A 19,025-nucleotide genomic window follows, 5' to 3' on the forward strand; every position below is an offset into this window, starting at 1 on the left:
GTGATTATACCACTGCGCGCGCGTAGAAATCTACATCATATACTTAAATTCAGTAATTGTATAACGCTTGGTCAATATTGATAAACAATGAATATTAATACGTCTGATATACGTATTTTTCTAATTCCAATTCTTTAACATTTCCTTTATGTGGTCCGATATCGTAACATGACCAAAACAAACAAACACCAAATAGCCTTAAACGAAATGAAAAAAAATTAACATTATCTCGTTCCCATGATAAAACGAAAGGAACATCTTGATATATATATATTTGTTCACATTTCCTACTGTTTCTCTTTAATTTATTGCATATGTATTATCATAGTATTCAAATTCAAATAACACTAAATTCTTGATTTGTTCGAGTTTCATACCTGGATTAAACCTATCAGGAACGCGCAAATCCGAAAATTTTGAAGTCAAGAATGTTTAAATACTTGACTACTTTAGGAGATGTTTAGCCATCATTAAAATATGTTCATTTATTTTTAGAAATAAAATGATACAATAAAGAAGCTACTCGAATTCCAAGTCCTTAAGAAAAAGAACATTTGATACTAGGCATTGGATTTATAAACTTTTTGCAAGAATTGCAAAATAAAGCACTTATGTTTTCTGATTTGTATAACCATGTATCAAACAAAGGTACTTTGACAATAATGTTTGCATCACACGACATATGATTTCAACATTCACAAACATATAGTACATTCAATGTCAGAGTGGCATGAATGTACATCCAAATACTTTGGTTTGAATGTGCCTGTTGTGAGACTGATATTTTATATTGATTAACCAATATTAAAAGGCGACCGAAAAAAATATATATATGATGATATCAGTCGTTCTTTCTTGAAAACTTGTTCTTGAGTGACGAGCGTCACAACAAAAACCATAGTAAAATCAGACTCTAGCATATCGGACCAATTGAGAAATGTGAACTCCTCATGTCAGTTATGTCCCAACGCCGAAACTATTTTAGCAGTATTGGTCGAATAATTATTTGAAGTGAAGTAAAATTATTACACTTTTGTCTCAGGTTAGGGTGAAGGTTGGCGCCTGTTAAAACATTTTAAACCGGCTGCATTTTTATGCATCTGTCCTAAGTCAGGAGTCTGTTTTTCAATGGTTGTCGTTTGTTGGTGTTGTTCATAGATGTTTCTCGTTTTCTATATAGATTAGACTGTTCGTTTTCCTGTTTGAATTATTTTACACTAGTCATTTTGCGGCCCTTTATAGTTCGGTGTGAGTCAAGGCTCCGTGATGAAGGCCGTGATTTAACCTATGATTTTTAACTACTTTTTATACATTATGACTTGGATGGAGAGTTGTCTCATTGGCACTCATACCACATCTTCTTATTTATAGTAATTATTTACAAAAGTATTCAACTAATTTACTTGCTACGTTTTATTTTTTAATCATATGATAACGTGAGTTTGATTACGTTTATTAATTTTTGTTGAATTGTTTAGGGAACTGCAGGGGCACTGAGTTTACAACTGTCCGCATTGTACCACTTGCATTTACCATATCTCTCTCTACATATTGCATTATTCGTGTAGCATTGTAAAGCAGTCGGATCTGGTATTTTGCAGTGGATAGATTTTGTGCTGATATCCTACAAAAAGAAACATAACACATTTTAGTTGTTTCAGATCAAAATGGTGTTACAAGTGAAAGGGTCAGGAAACAGATGGCGTCTTCTTTTGAATATTATTTAGTCCATATTTGCATAGATTTTGGCAAATATCTCTCTACTCCTTATAATTAAGCAGCCTACTATGTCTCTAATATGTACAAACCATTTGTTAAATGACAGATGATGTTCTCTCACTAAATAATTCAAAACTTGGTGACTATGTTGAACGCATCTATCCTATCGAACTTGTGATAAAGGATACAACAGTTAAGTCTACCTCATACTTTGACTTACATATAGAAATTGACAAAGACGGTCGGTTGAAAACAAAACTTTACGACAAAAGAGATGATTTCAGCTTCCCAATTGTGGACTTTCCATTTCTATGTAGCAACATTCCAGCAGCGCCTGCATACGGAGTATATCTCCCAATTGATACGATATTCCCGGGCTTGTATTTCCTATCATGATTTCCTTGATAGAGGATTGATGCTCAAAAGGAAGCTTTTAAACCAAGAGTTCCAAATGGTGAAGTTGAAATCATCCCTTCGTAAATTTTACGGACGCCATCACGAGTTGGTTGACCGTTATGGAATAACCGTTTCACAGATGATATCGGATATGTTCCTTATGTCGTAACTACAATACCCTTCCCTTTTCACGAATGTGACCTACCGAATTAAACTATTTACCGGATTTGTAATAACATAAGCAACACGAGGAGTGCCACATGTGGGCAGTTTTTGGTGGGGTTCGTGTTGCTTAGTCTTTAGTTTTATATGTTGTGTCATCTGTACTATCATTTGTCTGTTTTTATTTTTATTTTTGGCCATGGCGTTGTGTTCGTTTTCGATCTATGAGTTTGACTGTCCCTCTGGTATCTTTCGTCCCTCTTGTGTTTGTGAAACATCACTTTCAGCACCGTTGGGAGTATCATAAAGGTCAGTTTTTGTTCATAAATATGGAAGCTAGAGTATCCAGAGAGAACCACTAGCCTTCTGCAGGAAAGCTGATAATCCTTATCAATTAAGATCGGAGTAGAAAACTTGCTACGATAGGCACATTGAAACGGAGAATTAAATTTGAATATTTTACTTACCTTGCATCCACGATCACAGTTTCTTTTATATGTGTTTATTCCAGTCCCTAACAAGTAATCCCGAATCGATGGCGTTGTCCCAAGGTCTTTGACCCTATAAACAATATTTGAAGCAAGGCTTCGAAATCCACCATTTGCAGTTTTAAATCCTAATAAAAAGATGTGATAGAATTATTGGTTGATGGCTACTTAACGAACAGCCGTTCATTTAATAGTGCATAGTCTCTTTATCAAAAGTTGTTAATGGGATATGAATATGAACAGTGTACTAAGTTGAAATGCTGAGTGATGTCTTGACTTACAAGGTAATAATAATAGTCCGGAGGAACCCATATCACCCTGCTATATAAACTATACATACTCAGAACTGATCAATCATTTGTTGTACTCTAGAAAGCAGTTAGTTCCATGGAAGACAAACTGGATATACCATTTTAGGCATTAAGTATGACTTAATATAACCTATGATCTTCTTCACACGAGGCCAGAATATTTATACGTGATTACCGAGACGGGAAGCAACATTAAACACATACAAATAAAATTACAGAGTCATACGAGCAGTATGAAAATAATAACCCCAATAAATTCTTATTGTACCTGTCCTATGCCAGTTGGATGTTTCTCATTGGTTGCCCTTGGTTACTGTCTGCCCTATTTTTTTTTTAATTGTTATTTGCATAAATTAGATCAAGCTCCATTTTTTGTCACAATATATCATAGCGGGACCTTTGTAGCTTACTACCCGCGATTGGTTTGCTAATTTTTTAAGGCCGTAAGGTGATTTATATATGTGTTTACATCCATGTCAGTTGGTCCCTGATAGCTCGTTGTATCACTGGGAATCGCACTACATAACCTTATTTGTATATAATACTGATATTCTCCGGACTTTCATTTGACAATATGAAGGGTATGATGTCATGCTAGTAATGTTTGTTTCTTGAAGTTATATAAAAAGCTGTGTCATTGTGCACACAATAACGACTCCTTTTTTATCTTAATATATACGTTTAAAACAAAGCATTTCAAATTGACTTGATTTGATAGGAAAACATCATCGTATGCCTACTTTGAAATAAGAAAGAAGATGACATTAAATGATCTTCAAACGTAAGATACCGAGTCCAATAAGTGAAGATAGCTTCATTGATATTGACAACGCATTAAAGTAAGATGTTAATTAACGCCTTTTTTTCTTTTCTTTTGAAAATATGATAAGATAATATGCCTAAATTTTGTTTGCAAGAATATCACTATTGAAAAAAGTAATCATATTCAAAGATTTTACGAAATAAAATCAAACTTCCCAGACTGTTTTTAAAGTTTATTTATCAATGAGAGTTGTCTTTCCTTTTTCCAAGAAAGCGTGTTTTCATTTTGGTTTTATCTTTTTTTATTTTTTGTTTTGAGGATCTGCGTTTTAGTTATACATTTTTGACTTCTTTTTTTTTCTATTTATTTTTTTTTATTTGTGCTTTAAGCATCTAGTCTCCCTTTTTTAACGTAAAAGGATAGACAGTGTAGTCCTTCTGGCATTTTTCTTTTTTGTATTATCGCAGACATGTCAGATTACCTGATAAGACATATTCATCTCCAATAGTCAAGCTTATGGAACAGAGGGCGCCATTCCCTGATGTTTCAACTATAACCTCTTTGCCTTTCTTTATCTGGTCGGGTCCCTGTGATATTAAATACTCTCGAATGATAATACCTTATTATCATATGTATTAATGTATATAATAATTTAAAAGTAAACGTTAATGAGACCGTAACCAAAATACACAATGATACAAACTAAAACAAAATATATAGGACGTTCTCTTTTCTTCAACACGTGTCTATTCACAATCTGAAGTCTGAATCATGTTGAATCAAAACAAGATGTGAATAAATCGCACACATTTGAAACGAGTAAGTTCAGTAAGTACCATATTTAATGTAATTGTATTACATTTTTAAAAATCGTTAATTGATTGAAGATCATAATCTAAACTATTTCACAAACAGTTTTCAAAAATGATAACAATTATTAGTAAAAATACAAATACTGATCGACAGATGAAGTAGGAAACTTTCGTCTTTATATAACCTAAAGCATAGAGAGCAATATTACCAAAAGCATTCACCAAAACGTTCAAAACAATTGATATCAAACCAATGGCATGATGGTAATGGATAAGAACATAGAAATAGCGCATAGACCATTGTTTCAAGAAAAAGAAATGTTTTTAAGTTGATGGAAAGACATGCAAGAAAGTGAAATAGAACTATTTTCGTTTAACCTTTCTTATGTAGCAATGACTTTCACAAGCCGAAATGTAGACCTAGGAAACATACAGCGAAGGCTCGACGAACAAAAATATAAGTCAGATATGCAAATTATTATACAAAACATGATATTAAAGATCTTTTTGTCGATGCATGAGCTCTATGTGTCTTGTCTTAAAATTTGACCTGTTTTTGATATAAAAATTGAAAATTTTGTAATTTATGCTTATATGCAAATTTTGACAAAAAGACATATTATTTTTGACTACATTTTTCCGCTATAGAACAATTGTGTAGGCAGTTTGTCAGATTTATTTGTATGTTTGCTTGAATTTTTAAGTCAGTTGTGTTGTTTGTCTGTGATGTATGTTTACACAGTTTTTGCTGCTGGACTTCTATTATTGTCATATTAACCGATTATGTCTGTTTGGGTTGTTTACCAAATTGTGTCAATATAACGGAACTATAAACAACTGTCAAACAATAGGGAGGTTTACCTAGCCATAGAACCAGGTTTAACTCACCACTTTTATCGGAAAATGCGTATACCAAGTTAGGAACCTTTCGATCTGTTTTTTGGTATAGTCTAAAATTTGCTTTTGTTAATTTTTATGAACGTCCCCTCTTTGAAATACCATTTATTTAGTTCGGTATTTTTGTTAGTAGTTTCCCCCTATTTAGTCATTATTTAGCTATGATGCAATGTTATATTCCTAAATCTTAATCTGAAATTTTGGCTAGAAATAAGGTCAGTAATAGGGCCTTATCAAACCTACTCCTTTGATGAGCTTGGCAATTATTGGTTACTTTAACATGTATCTTTGGGATAAATGCAAAGTTAAAAACCAAACGTTTAATACATGTGTAAAGAAATCAAACTGACAGAACATAATCTTCTGTAATATTGTTTTGTTTAGTTTTGTTTTGAATATTTTTCCATGCATTCTATTTCTTGAGGTAAAAGTGTGAAAGACTGAATTGTTATTCCAATTCATTGGTGTATTTTATTTTTTTGTTAATTGATAATGGATTACATAATCCAAATTATTTTACAAAAAATTCTTAAGAAAAATACAATAAAGAATCGACATATTTATTAGGAATAATTCGCCTTTAGGGAATATAAAGCACGCCGCATAATATTTCAAAAAGCATTCATCAAAACGTTCTAAATAATTGATAACCAACCAATGACATGACGTTAATTTCATTTTTGGGTACGAATAATGAAAAATACACATAATCCATCCAATTATGACACCGCGAATTGTACGCAAATATTGTAATTAGTCAACACATATACTTTGGTATTTTACCTTCAATTTGCTAATAACAAGTATACTATATTTATACACAGCATCATTATCATTAACGTCTCCAGGTGGTCCATTTATCTTTATGACACTTTTCGCTGTCCCATGTATCACTGAACAAAATAAACATAGTATTTACATGAAAATATGTACAAACACAATCATTTAAGTTTTACTTTAGTAACAGGAGAAATTGCCAAAGGCTGTGAACACTATTCCTAATGGAACATTCTGATAGTTTCCAAAGTATATTCTAAAATATTCAGATTTATCTTCATTGGTACAATTGATGCTAAGTACGTATCTCTAGTAGGATGTGTTTGTATATTTGTATGCTCAATTGGACAAAGTTGTGTACTTATACCTCTCGCAGAGCCAAATAGATGCCTTTTGCAGGAAAGGTGTAAGGACTTTTGTATCAGTAGAGCATGGTTTATTCCCAACACTTATTTTTAATGTAAGGCAATACGAAATAGAAACGCGTTAGAGGTGATAGCAAGGTAAGTTTTATGTAACCTTTTTTTTCAAATCCCTAGGCAATGTTATTTCGATTGATTGAGTGTCTTTTGTTTTATGCATATTCAGGGAGTGAGGACAAATGATTAACTAATTCTAGACGTACCTTGATCTATAATGGTTAACTTTTATAAATTGTAACTTGGATAGAGAGTTGTCTCATTGGCACTCATACCACATCTTCCTATATCTATAAACCGTTTCTAAATAAATATGTCGACATAATAAAGGGTTAAAAAATCAACTGTCTCTGGCAAATGTGTGTGTGTTTTGTTTATTATTATTTAGTGAGCTGTCGAGAAATTCATAATTGAACGTTTAATTGCATAAACAAGCATACTGTGGATTCATTTATTTTCGTGGGTATCGATTTTCGTGGATTGAGAAAAACTTGCATTTTCGTGGATATTTGATTTCGTGGATTTGTCAAAGTGTCTGCTTACAACCTTATAAAATGTGTAATTCGTTGAATATTTAAATTCGTGGTTTACTGGTAACCACGAAATCTACGAAATTCATATGAAATAGTTTTTAAATCGGCATTGCAGTTCAGGTCAATATATATCATATATGCACATTAACCATGAAGACATAAAACAACCAAAATACATACATTTCAATACAATCCATGACCATCATCAACGATGTTCAATTTTACAAAACAAAGTTGTTATCCTGTAACACTTGAAACAATGACTATACTATGACCAGTAATATTGCAATAGAAAAACAACAGTCAATCATTGACTAGTAATAAATAAAATAAACTCCCAAGTCAGGAACCTGTAATGAAGTGGTTGTCGTTTGTTGCTGTGTTTCATTTTAGTTTTTCGTTCATTATTTTGTACATAAATTAGGCCGATAGTTTGCACGTTTGAATTGTTTCACATTTGTCATTTCGTGGCCTTTTATAGCTGACTATACGGTATGGGCTTTTCATTGTTGAAGGCCTTTCGGTGACCTAAAGTTGTTAATTTCTGTGTCATTTGGTCTATTGTGGAGAGTTGTCTCATTGTCAATCATACCACATCTTCTTTTTATATATAAAACCAAATTTATAGGATGACTATGAAAACAGTTTTATTAGAATGCCAAAAAACAAGCACGTGATATTTGTGATGTTGGGAGTTATATATTTCATAATTATACATTCAACCTATCATGTAATACTATATTACTTCAATAAAGAAGCATACTAACAGTGTGTCTACAATAAACTAAAATTTGTAAATATGCTAGATAAACTTCCTTGAAGTGTGATGAGACGATTACAGCTGTAAATGTCCCCCTTGACAACAGCTGTGTACGTTTCAGCAATAAAGTGTATCGATAGGTTATAAATATTCCTATGACATCAACTGTGCCTTCTTAACAACATTTTGTTCCTGTATTATTATGAATAACAGTTTACTGACAAACTGAGTTAAGACCCGTCTATATTTCATTTAATTGATATATTCAACAACACTAACCGTGATCTTAATGCTGAAATTTACCCAAAGGAACTTACTTTAGATTAATCAAATATAAATAGCAATAACTGTCCTTTTCTAGACAAAAATATATATTTCATTACTCCATCCTACACAAAACAATTACAACCAAAGGAACAATGTTTCGTTCCCTATTCTTAAATGTTCTTCTTTAAACTCGTTCGCCATGCCCGTGTCTGTAGTGTCGCTTTGGATTTCCATGAACGTATTCTATGTATTCATGGTAAATTATTAAGTAAATGATTTTGTAACAACATATAACTTAAAACCGTGATCAAATTCTTTCATGTAAACAAACATTTTGTTTTGAAATTTGGCTTTACCTAGTTTTTTCGTTAGTTGACTGTGTGCTTTGTATCCACATGATAAATTGAGCCCTTTTCAACTGATTTTAATACTTTTTGTTATTATGCTGAGCTGTTTACGTTCTGTCAAATGTTAGGGGAGGGTTGAGCTAGAACAAACATAGCTAACTCCGCATCATCCTGTATAAGCCTGTTCCAAGTCAGGAGCCTTTAATTCAGTCCTTGTCGTTTGTTGCTGTTTATACTATTGGCTTTTCGTTTATTGTTTTTACATAATTCAGGCCGTTAGTTTTCTCGTTTGAATTGTTTTACATTATTCATTTAGGGACCTGTTATAGCCTGCTATGCTGTATCGGTTTGGTTCATTTTTGGAGAGGCCGTACGGTGAAGTATAGTTAATAACTTTTACGTCATTTGGTCTCTGGTCGCGAGTTTTCTAATTAGCAATCATACAACATCTTCTTATTTTTATTAGCTGGCTAAGGTTTTATATAAAAAAAAAAGCCAAGGAACAATAGTTTAGAACAATAATAATTAAATAACTAATGAAATTACGACTTGAAATACAATGATTAATTATAATTGTCCGATGAAAGTGCCTTTTAGACCGCAGTGATTGTAACATAAACATACAAATTACACTCCGAGAAAATTCCGGAAAACAAGCTGACCCTACTTTTAGAAGTAAATACGGGAACTAATAATAATAATAATAATAATAAAAATAATAATAATAATAATGATTATAATAATAGTAATAATAATAGTAATAATAATGATAATTGTAGTAATAATAATATTGGTATTATAATTATTATAATAATTAAAATAATAATAATAAGGAATCTTTGTTTATAGTTGGAAAACACAGTTAGTCAATGTTAGTAACAACAAACTAACCTTCCCTGAGGTTCTCAATAATTACCTCTATTCCATATTGGTATTATCAAAATAGGTTTTCTATATGTTTTGGATTTTGAATAAAACAGCATAATCACCTGAGGAAAAGGATATTCAACGCGCTAAAAGGCGTTGGCCTCAGTGAATATCAGATTTTTAAATGTCAATAAAACCCCTATATTTACCTGAACAAAAACAGTAATTGTATAGTGTTGTGACAAATATTGCTGTAAACATTTTAGTCAACTATTTTTAGAATACACTTATCTTATAAAATATTATAATATTTTGTAGAAATTTGAAAATATCATATGTTAAGTGTACAGGTTTTTCGGACTTAATCCGAATTCTACTTAGAAAATACATTTTTTTACCTGTTTTTGGTATTTCATTTAATTGCAAAACAGAATGCATTTACACAACAATGCATTTTTTTCATTGATAGCTTATTACAAATTAAAACAACAAAAAGTATAACAACAGGGAATGTCAGTTACTTGACAAAACGAGTGGCAAAATTTTTACCCAACTAACAATTCTAAAACACAGATAAATAGATTTAAAGATTTGATTCTTTACTCTAAAGTTTGTTTTATTACATCCTTTTCTCACACATATATTTCCCTCGGTAAATCATTTATTAATTGCATCCGTATGTTTTACTTATTTGATTGTAATGTGTTTAGGAACATCAAATCAAAATTAATTCAAATGTATGTTAAGGGGTTGACTTTTGCTTAAAACGAAAATGTTAGATTTTTCATATGATTTACGAAATTGTTGTGTTGATAATACTTTTGTTGAAAAATCAATGCAATTAATACGTCATCGGAATTGTTTTAGAAGCTACATGATTTATTATAAAATAGAATATTGTGAGTTGCTTATTTGTATTCCAGTTGATGCCATTTTAACTGCTTTCATAAGTACATTTTAGTACCAACATACTAGTACCAAAAAAATTGCCGAAAAATTTCCTTTGGGAATGCTCGCAGGACGGAGAGCAACTAGACACAATACTCAACACATAATATGAAAATGTAACAGCCAACTTAATGAATACAGTAAATACTCATTTCTAACTTGTTTAACTGTGGACATGGTGGATGTAAACTATGTGATGACATATTTATATAAATTTGAATAATTGAATACCAACTAGATAAATAATGACAAAGCAATAACTGCCATACTTGTAATGTCATTTAAGAGTCAGATGTCACTTGACGATAGCAATAATAAATTATTGATTAAATGGAATTTTAATTACAACGAAAAAAGTACGATGAACAATGTTTTAAAAGTGTTTTAATTTAACAGATGGCCAAACATGTTTAATGTTTTATAGTGATGAACATGAGTGACGCTAAGTTTCGCTTAACTTTTGACATAAATCAGTTACTGGTACGGTCTTAGATACAATGGATGGAAAGAAAAACATTGACAGCAATTAAATAACGGAAAAAAAGTTACTCTACCGCCTTCCTCTTTATCAATCCATGATGTATGTTTGCAAATATATAAAAATGTAATAATCCGCTTACCAAAATAACTGCGACAAAATTTTCCTTGTGGATGCTCTTGCGACGGAAAGCAACCAAACACTATACTCAACACATAACATGAAAAAATCAACAGCCCACTTGACAAAAACTGTGCATACGACATGATGAATTGTCTAACTGTTGATGAAATATGTATATGTGTTAAAAAAAATAAGTACCATAGATATAAGTAGTGTAATATTTGGGTTGTTGAGAAGTCACGAACAACATGACATAGTGTTATTAAACTACAAACAGGATCTACAATTAATTATGTAACAACAATTCTCATAAAGAATAAACACCTGGTATTATGTATCAAAAATTTTAACAAACAAAAACACCTGGAAGGATGTAAATGCAAAAATAATGTGGGATATGAACGAAAAATTTAACACAGACCAATAAAAACGTCAAGTTTCAATGTTTCCTACAACCTTTATATAAAATGCAACAAAAATTATTTCACATTTTTATGTTAAAAAACTGTTGTTTAATTATCGTGTTAATAACATTTGTATATCATGTACATGTTTTAGCAATACAAGCAAAATGAAGACATGTGTTTATTTCAAATTATAAATCAATTATACAAACTGTCTATGTCTGTTCCAAGTCAGAGCCTGTACTTCAGTGGTTGTCGTTGATTTCATGTCTGTCATATTTGTTTTTCGTAAATGGTTTTGTTATATATGAGGCCGTTAGTTTTCCCAATTACAGTGTTTCATATTTGTCTTGTCAGGGCCTTTTATATCAGACTATACGGTATGGTTTTGTTCTAAGTGTTGAAGGCCGTACGGTTGCCTTACATCCACTTCATTTGATCTTTGGTTGATAGTTGTCTCATTGGCAATCATAACACATCTTCTGATTTTTCTATTGACAATTAATTCGAATCCGTATGACAGCGAAAAGAATGTTATTGTAGTGAGGTAAGAGGTTTTTTTTCTTGCTCTGTGTTGAAGGCCTCTGCTCACTGTAACTTTGAGATGAAGAATAGCAATAAACGCGCTGTTCTGTTGCTTTTTGCTGTGCATGTACTGATTATGTGTCATGGATGGGTACCTCATATCCTTTGTTTCCCATTATATTTTATTGTTTTTCAAAAAATATTTCAATCAATACCGTTGTTACATTATTACATAACTATTATATAAAAGAATAAATAAAAAAAAAGAAAAAAACAATTTGGACAAAAATCTTTATTTTCATTGCCAAAAACAGAAATATATGTAAATGTCTATAAACAATAAAAAACAAAGAAAAATATGTTTTAAATTACTTTAAAAATTATATATTCAATCAGAGGTGTACCGTATCAGTAACCGTGGACGAAATCGACGAATTGATTTTACGATATTAGTGGTTATATTCCCAATAGGCTCTGTTCAATTTTGACCGAAGTGATGTGAAGAATCCATATGATAATTGTTTACCCTTCTGTATTTGAAATAAATGATATATTAATGTATCACACAGAATGCAAATGATATATAATATCTTGATAGGTTAAATATAAAAGTATGTTTGCCTTTTTGTGTTGTAGACATGATACATTCGGTCTGAAAAATCCAATGATATTATTGCCTTTGAATTATTTTTGATTAAAGGTTAATTGATAACTATGAATCCGTCGTTACCTGTGATAGTGGACCGAAGTGAAATACATCATTGTTCAAATACCCATTGTTTTTTTTTTAATTAAACAACAGTTAAATATACGGCTTATATATGCCATCAAGTATTTTAACATTAGCAAATTACGGCATTAACAATACGAAAAATCACTATCACTTAAACACATTCCGTAACATTTGAAATCTCTATTTAATTGGCTGACAAGGGCTGAACAATAAACAACTCATTAAAAGTGCACCAAAAATGATATATGAACATTTTTTCTAATTTCTGTTGAAAAAGATAAAACAAAGCAAAAAGTTGTTAAGGAAACATTTTTCAAATTAACGTATTATTCAAACCATGATACAGTATTGTATACCTTAAAACGACAAAGTCGCCTTACATTTCATCTTCGTTTATCAGATTCCTTATCAGATACAAAACTCTGCCTGACTGAACAGATGAAAACTCAAGGGAACTCATTTTGTTTGCCATAAAAACGTATTTTGAATAAAAACTATATTCATTTTAAAATAATATGGAATTTACTTTTCTTTAATATTTTTTTATTTTATCAGATTCATAAAATTTGCGGGAAATCGTGTGGTGTTCCTTGTTAATATATTACGCATAGTCCCGAGACAAACGATTCCGAAAAAAATTGTGGAAGGCACAAATAAAGCTACCGATTTTTGGATTCATCAAAATATTGACTTTTACTGATTTTTATACTGCTTTTCCTATTATCACTTAAATCTGGTACATGATAAAGCAAAGTGATCTTATGCAGAATGTTTGGTAGCATATGACCTGAAAATGTCAAACGGAAGTGACCTTGAGTAAACAAAACGTAGCCACTTTTGCACCTCTTTCATGGAAAAAATACTTAGAAACCTGTTTCAGATCGGCATTCATAAACCAATCATTTGACACCAGTAGTGACCTTCTTTAAATTTGAAGAAAACAAATAAAATCATTTCCTTTATTTCATAGAAAATAAAAAGGAAACTATATATTTTTGGAATTAGTGTGAATTTCGTCATATATGAAATCAGATGTGATATTTTCTTAACCGAAAATAGCAAATTATCTACCTTATTTCATGCAAAGTATATAAAACCTATGTATTTTAGGAATCAGTATGGAGTAACCTTTGGTTTGACACCAGTAGTAACTTTGAGTTAACTAGTAGTAACATTTTATAAATAATTTAGAAATTCTATGACGAAAAGACCTTCAATGATTCTCTGGACAATTGTTTTCTTTTTAATTATCATAACTATTAATATTTTTCTTCCTCCGCCACACTTTTTCTTGCGTAGTATTTTTGTTTTGCAATATATTTGGTATATGATATCGAGCATTTATTGTGCTATTGAAACTCAAGCTGTTTAGCTTAATCCCTACTTTTGTCAAAATTTATCATCTGCCCTATCACTGGTTTTGCTTGATCTCTTCCGTAGCACAAATAATATCGACAAAATTCTGTTACAAAATGTATAAAACAGTTTGTCAATAACTTAAAAATTGAAGTCAAGGTCAAATGTCGAGGTCGTGTTTTATATTTTGACCTTTGCTTGTGAGTGTAAATTCTCTGAAACTATAAAATATAGATACAAATGAACTAGTGCACAATGTTTGGGTTATTGGGATGAACTAATGATGTATTTGGTCCGAACATTTCAATGACATCGTATAGGACTTGATGTAATGTAAGTTGTTTTCAATTTAGCAGAAATGTTTTTAAAGTATAGGTTTAATATTAATTTGAGGTGAAGTAAAAATAGTCTTTATAACATAATAAGGTATTTCCACCTTTCCGTGGAAAACCTTTTGATTTTGTTCGAATTGTTATATTTTCTTCTTCCTGTTTCTTGTGTGTACTTTTTGTTTCATAACATATCGCTTAGATATTTGGTATATGTTATTGGACAGTTTATAACTTTGACACAATACTAAACCGAAGAGTTATCTAACCGAGCACTGTAAGGTATCTCGCGTGCACATCTTCGTCGCAATGAAAAAAGAAATCGACATTTTTTTTTTCGAAATAACTCATTTCAATGACATAAGTCATGAGCCGTAAGTGAAAGAGACCTATGGTTTTTAGAAATAAGGTCCTTGGTTAACCAAAAGGAAATAAATTTCAAGGTTAAAGATCGAGGTCATTTTCTAATTTTTGCCCTTTGCTTGTATATGCATCTCCTTTAAAAAAATTTTAAAAGCGACATTCAAAAGATATAATTGGGTTGTTGAGAGGAAGACATGGAATATTCGGTCCAAAGCTATCTGCTGACTTCTTATAGTTAGTGCCCCTCAAATGGTTAAGTTTTAAGTTAATTGATCATTATCTCATTCTGCTACATGATAAAGCCAGAAGGGTCATTGTAAATGGTTGGTTGACATATGACTTTGCGAAACAGCAACTGGAAATGATCTTGTGCAAAATGGAAGTAGACATATTTACTCTTTTTCCAGGAAATAGTATGAAGAAACCAAATATTTTAGAAGCAGCACAAAGTAACCTTTATATAATACTGTGTGTGACCTTTTGTAAACCGGAAGTACCTAAGTATCTCCGTGATTTGAAAGAAAAGTACGGAGAAACCATGTATTTTTTTGGAATCACTGTAAATTAAGCACTCTGATACATGTATGACCTTCTGTAAACCGGTAGTAGCTGATTATCTCCCTTATTTCTTGTGAAAGTACATAGAATCTCTATATTTTCAGAATTAGTGTAATTAATCCTACCATTTGATACCGGATATGACTTTGAGTAAATCGGAAGGTGTAATTTGTTCATTCAAAATTACGACTGACTGTATATACAATGTAGTTTCGAGATCAGTGTATGAAAATATATCTTCTGAGACCAAAAGTATCTTAGAATTACTATTTTTCACAATAGTTTTCCTATCAATTATTGAAAACTCTATTGGGGAAAGACCTTCAATTCTTCTCTGCAAAATTGGTTTCTGATTGTATATTCATAGTTTGGTTGTTTACAAAAAAAACATGCAACTGATTTGCTTGCTACGTGTTTAAAAACATATTAGACAACGTCAGTTTCATAACGTTTATTCAACTATTGTTTATTGTTTTAAGGAATTCGAACTGTCATGACACTTAGTTGACAGCTGTCCGCATTGTACCAACTGCATTCACTATTTCTCATATGACAGAGTGCGTTGTACGAGAAGCAATGTATAGCAAAGAAAAAATTTGGATCAGTCCAATCCGGCGTCTTGCAGTAACTAGATGTTACGCTGATATCCTGAAAATATACAAAACATACCAAGTTTAAGTTAAATCGTCTTACTCGATATAACAAAAGTTAAAAGATATTTAGTAAGAAAAAAATCATTAATACAAACTAGCCCCACTGCAAACACGAGACGGAATATAAAAACAGAAATTCAAACTATTAATTCGAAGACAAACTGCTAATTATTTTGTTAAAAAAAGAATAACGACGAAAAGACAACACGAGTCTACAAAATACAACACAGAATCCTTGAGTCTGAGCAACACAAGCCCCTAAAATATCAGGGGGGAGGGGGGAATCAAGTGCGCTTTATATGCTACACGTTTGTGATATAGTAAATACATGAGCAATATATATGACAGACACATTGAATAGATTGATTGTTATACTATAGCTGTGGAACGCCACATTAAGCACCATTGGCTGTATAATAGAGGCTAGTTTTTATTTGTGGAAGAAGTTGGAGTGCTCAATAATAACAACCAACCTTCTGAAGGAAAACTGAAAATCTTATGCAATTAAAATCGAACAAGTAAACTTACCGAGAGCGGCACTTTGAGTTGGAGAATCAAATTTAAATGTTATACTTACCGTGCATCCACGGTTACAGTTTCTTTTATATGTAGTTCTACCAGTCCCTAACAAGTAATCCCGAATCAATGGCATTTTCCCAAGGTCTTTGACCTTATAAACAATATCATAAGAAAAGCTTCGAAGTTCACCAGCTGCTGTTTGAGCTCCTAATTAAAAGATTTGATGGATTCATTGGTTAATTGCTACTTAACAAACGGCGGTATAGAATAATGCATAGTCTTTCAATTACAAGTTGTTAATAGGAAATGGATATGCCTATTTCACTTAGCTTAAACGCTATGTGATGTGTTTGAAAACATTCCTAATGTGCTTATCCCATGCCAGGATGAGGTTATTCAGTGGTTGCCGTTGGTCAAATATCTGTTATATTTGTTCATTAATAATTGTTTTTGCGTAGATCATATCAGGCCGTTCATTGAAGTTTTTTTTTTTGGTCACAGTTTGTCATAGCGGGACTTGTGTATACCTTTCTACCCACAATGGGTTTTGCTCATTGTTAAAAGCCATAAGGTGATTTAAATGTGTCAGTTGGTCCTTGATCAATATTTGTATCAATGAGAATCGTATATTATATCCCTATGTTATGCTGTACTGATATTTGGCAATATGAATGGTAAGATGTTATTTTATTGAATGTTTCTGTTCCATAGCTTTATGTACAGAAGTGTCATTGAGAACACAATAATGACTCCTGTTTTGATGGTATGAAACTGTAAATACCCAACTCAACCTATCTTTTATTCGTTAGTTGCCTCAATATACTTGTTAAAAGTAAGTATGTCAAATTGAATTGATTGTGTAAGTAAACATTACTGTATGTCTGCTTTAAAGCACGAAAGTAGATGACATCTCGTCATCTTTAAACATATGATTCCGAATTTAATAAATCACAATAACTTCATTGATATAAATAATGCATTAAAATAAGATGTTAAATATTCTGGTCAACAAGCTTTATTCTTTTCTTATGAAAGTACAACAAAGTCAAAATGTCCAGACTGCTTGTCAGGAATATGACAGTTGTTTTCCATTCGTTTGATGTGTTTGAGCTTTTAATTTTGCCATTTGATAAGGAACTTTCCGTTTTGAATTTTCCTTGGAGTTCGGTATTTTTGTTATTTTACTTTTTCAACATAAAGTGTTTGATTTTAAAGTTGATACGACGTTGAACTAGTCTTAGAGTCTTAATTCTGAAATGACGTTATACAAAGTACAGAAACACGACTTCAATATTTTATACAGGTTCAAGTTATTTTCAATTTGTATAGCATATTCATTCCGTGCTCTTTTCATAGATTGTGACAGAACCAAAAGCGACTATTAACCCATATTAACCCATATTTGACCTTCAGTGAACACCTCACATTGTGACAAGAGGGGAAATTACTTCCTTCCAAGATCACTCGTATTTATCCGTAGAAATGAGTAACAGGGTACTTGAATTTTTAGTTGTAAGTATTGGAGTTTTTTTTTCAAACGCTCTCGTCGGTTTTTGCCGTTTATAGTCTTGTTTTTCCTTTTTCCGGAACACATCTTTTTATTCCTTTTTTTACTTTCATATTGTTTTGTGGATAGGAGCGGGGTGGACCTATTGTTTATTTTTTTTCGACTTTTATTATTGTCCTATAGGCATCTTGTCTCCTTTTTTGGACCTAAATAAAGGGATTAATTGTAGTCTGAGAAATCGACCTCTGTTATAATATATATGTCTCTCCAAAATACCTGATAAGACATATTCTTCTCCAACAGTCAGGCTGAGTGAACAAAGGGCGCCATTCCCTGATGTCTCAACTATAACCTCGTTGCCTGTCTTTATCTGGGCGGGTCCCTTTAATATAAAATACTCTTGAATGATAATACATTAAGATTATATGTGAGATGGAATGTGAAAAAAACGCACACAATTAAAAATGTTACTTCAGTAATTGCCATATTTGGCCCTGAATATTATTTGTTTCAAGATAAAAATGTGAAGACGCATGCGCGCTTTGTTTCCAATCCTACGTACATATAACGCTAAACGTAAGATTTTAACAAAAACATATTTTGACTATACATTGTACCATGCATACTGTATGTATTACCAACTATACAAAGTTTTCTATCGGCTTTTTTGTCAGATTTATTTGCTTTATGAAAAATTAACAACAACAAAAAATGTAATGGCGTCTTTGTAAAATTTATTCGTATGATTGTTTGAATTTTTTAGTCAGTAATGTTGTGTATATGTCTATGATATATGTTTACACATCTTAGCTGGTTGATCCCTATTATTCTCCCATTAACCATAAATGTTTGTTCAGGTTACTCAACGAATTTTGTCGATACAAGTGGGAGGTTACGCTAGCTATATAACCAGTTATAACCCACCAATTTCCGAAAAATGCCTGGACAAAGTCACAAAAAAATCAAAACAACACGTTATTAACTGGAAGCGTCCGACGGTCTTTTCTGGAT

General features: G+C 31.6%; 2 protein-coding genes across 2 annotated transcripts in view; both read right to left on the minus strand.

The window, feature by feature from the left end:
- Positions 1-1,278: 1,278 nt before the first annotated feature.
- On the minus strand, positions 1,279-11,261 carry LOC127712195 (uncharacterized). Its single transcript, XM_052218494.1, has 5 exons — positions 11,087-11,261; positions 6,332-6,441; positions 4,321-4,426; positions 2,745-2,893; positions 1,279-1,624 (listed from the first exon to the last, which is right to left on the minus strand). Exons 1-5 carry the CDS (start codon positions 11,208-11,210, stop codon positions 1,475-1,477), a joined length of 639 nt encoding a protein of 212 aa, XP_052074454.1. The 5' UTR covers positions 11,211-11,261; the 3' UTR covers positions 1,279-1,474.
- A 4,516-nt stretch (positions 11,262-15,777) lies between these two features.
- Positions 15,778-19,025, minus strand: part of LOC127712890 (uncharacterized) — a 52,957-nt gene continuing 49,709 nt past the window's right edge. Inside the window, exons 4-6 of the mRNA XM_052219490.1 lie at positions 18,291-18,396; positions 16,566-16,714; positions 15,778-15,983 (exon numbers count right to left, since the gene is read on the minus strand). Coding sequence (XP_052075450.1) covers positions 15,810-15,983; positions 16,566-16,714; positions 18,291-18,396 — 429 coding nt within the window. The 3' untranslated portion in view covers positions 15,778-15,809. The remainder of the gene's footprint in view (positions 15,984-16,565; positions 16,715-18,290; positions 18,397-19,025) is intronic.

This window comes from Mytilus californianus, unplaced genomic scaffold (assembly GCF_021869535.1).
Source record: "Mytilus californianus isolate M0D057914Y unplaced genomic scaffold, xbMytCali1.0.p SCAF_8, whole genome shotgun sequence".
NCBI lineage: Eukaryota > Metazoa > Mollusca > Bivalvia > Mytilida > Mytilidae > Mytilus > Mytilus californianus.

Excerpts from the sequence above, each read along its gene's own strand:
- LOC127712195 (XM_052218494.1), bottom strand. The coding sequence starts at position 11,210 with ATGTCGTATGCACAGTTTTTGTCAAGTGGGCTGTTGATTTTTTCATGT. Across the intron at positions 4,427-6,331 it reads TTGTTATTAGCAAATTGAAG|GGACCCGACCAGATAAAGAA; the intron begins GTAAAATACCAA and ends TTAATATCACAG. Across the intron at positions 2,894-4,320 it reads AGATGAATATGTCTTATCAG|GATTTAAAACTGCAAATGGT; the intron begins GTAATCTGACAT and ends TCTTTTTATTAG.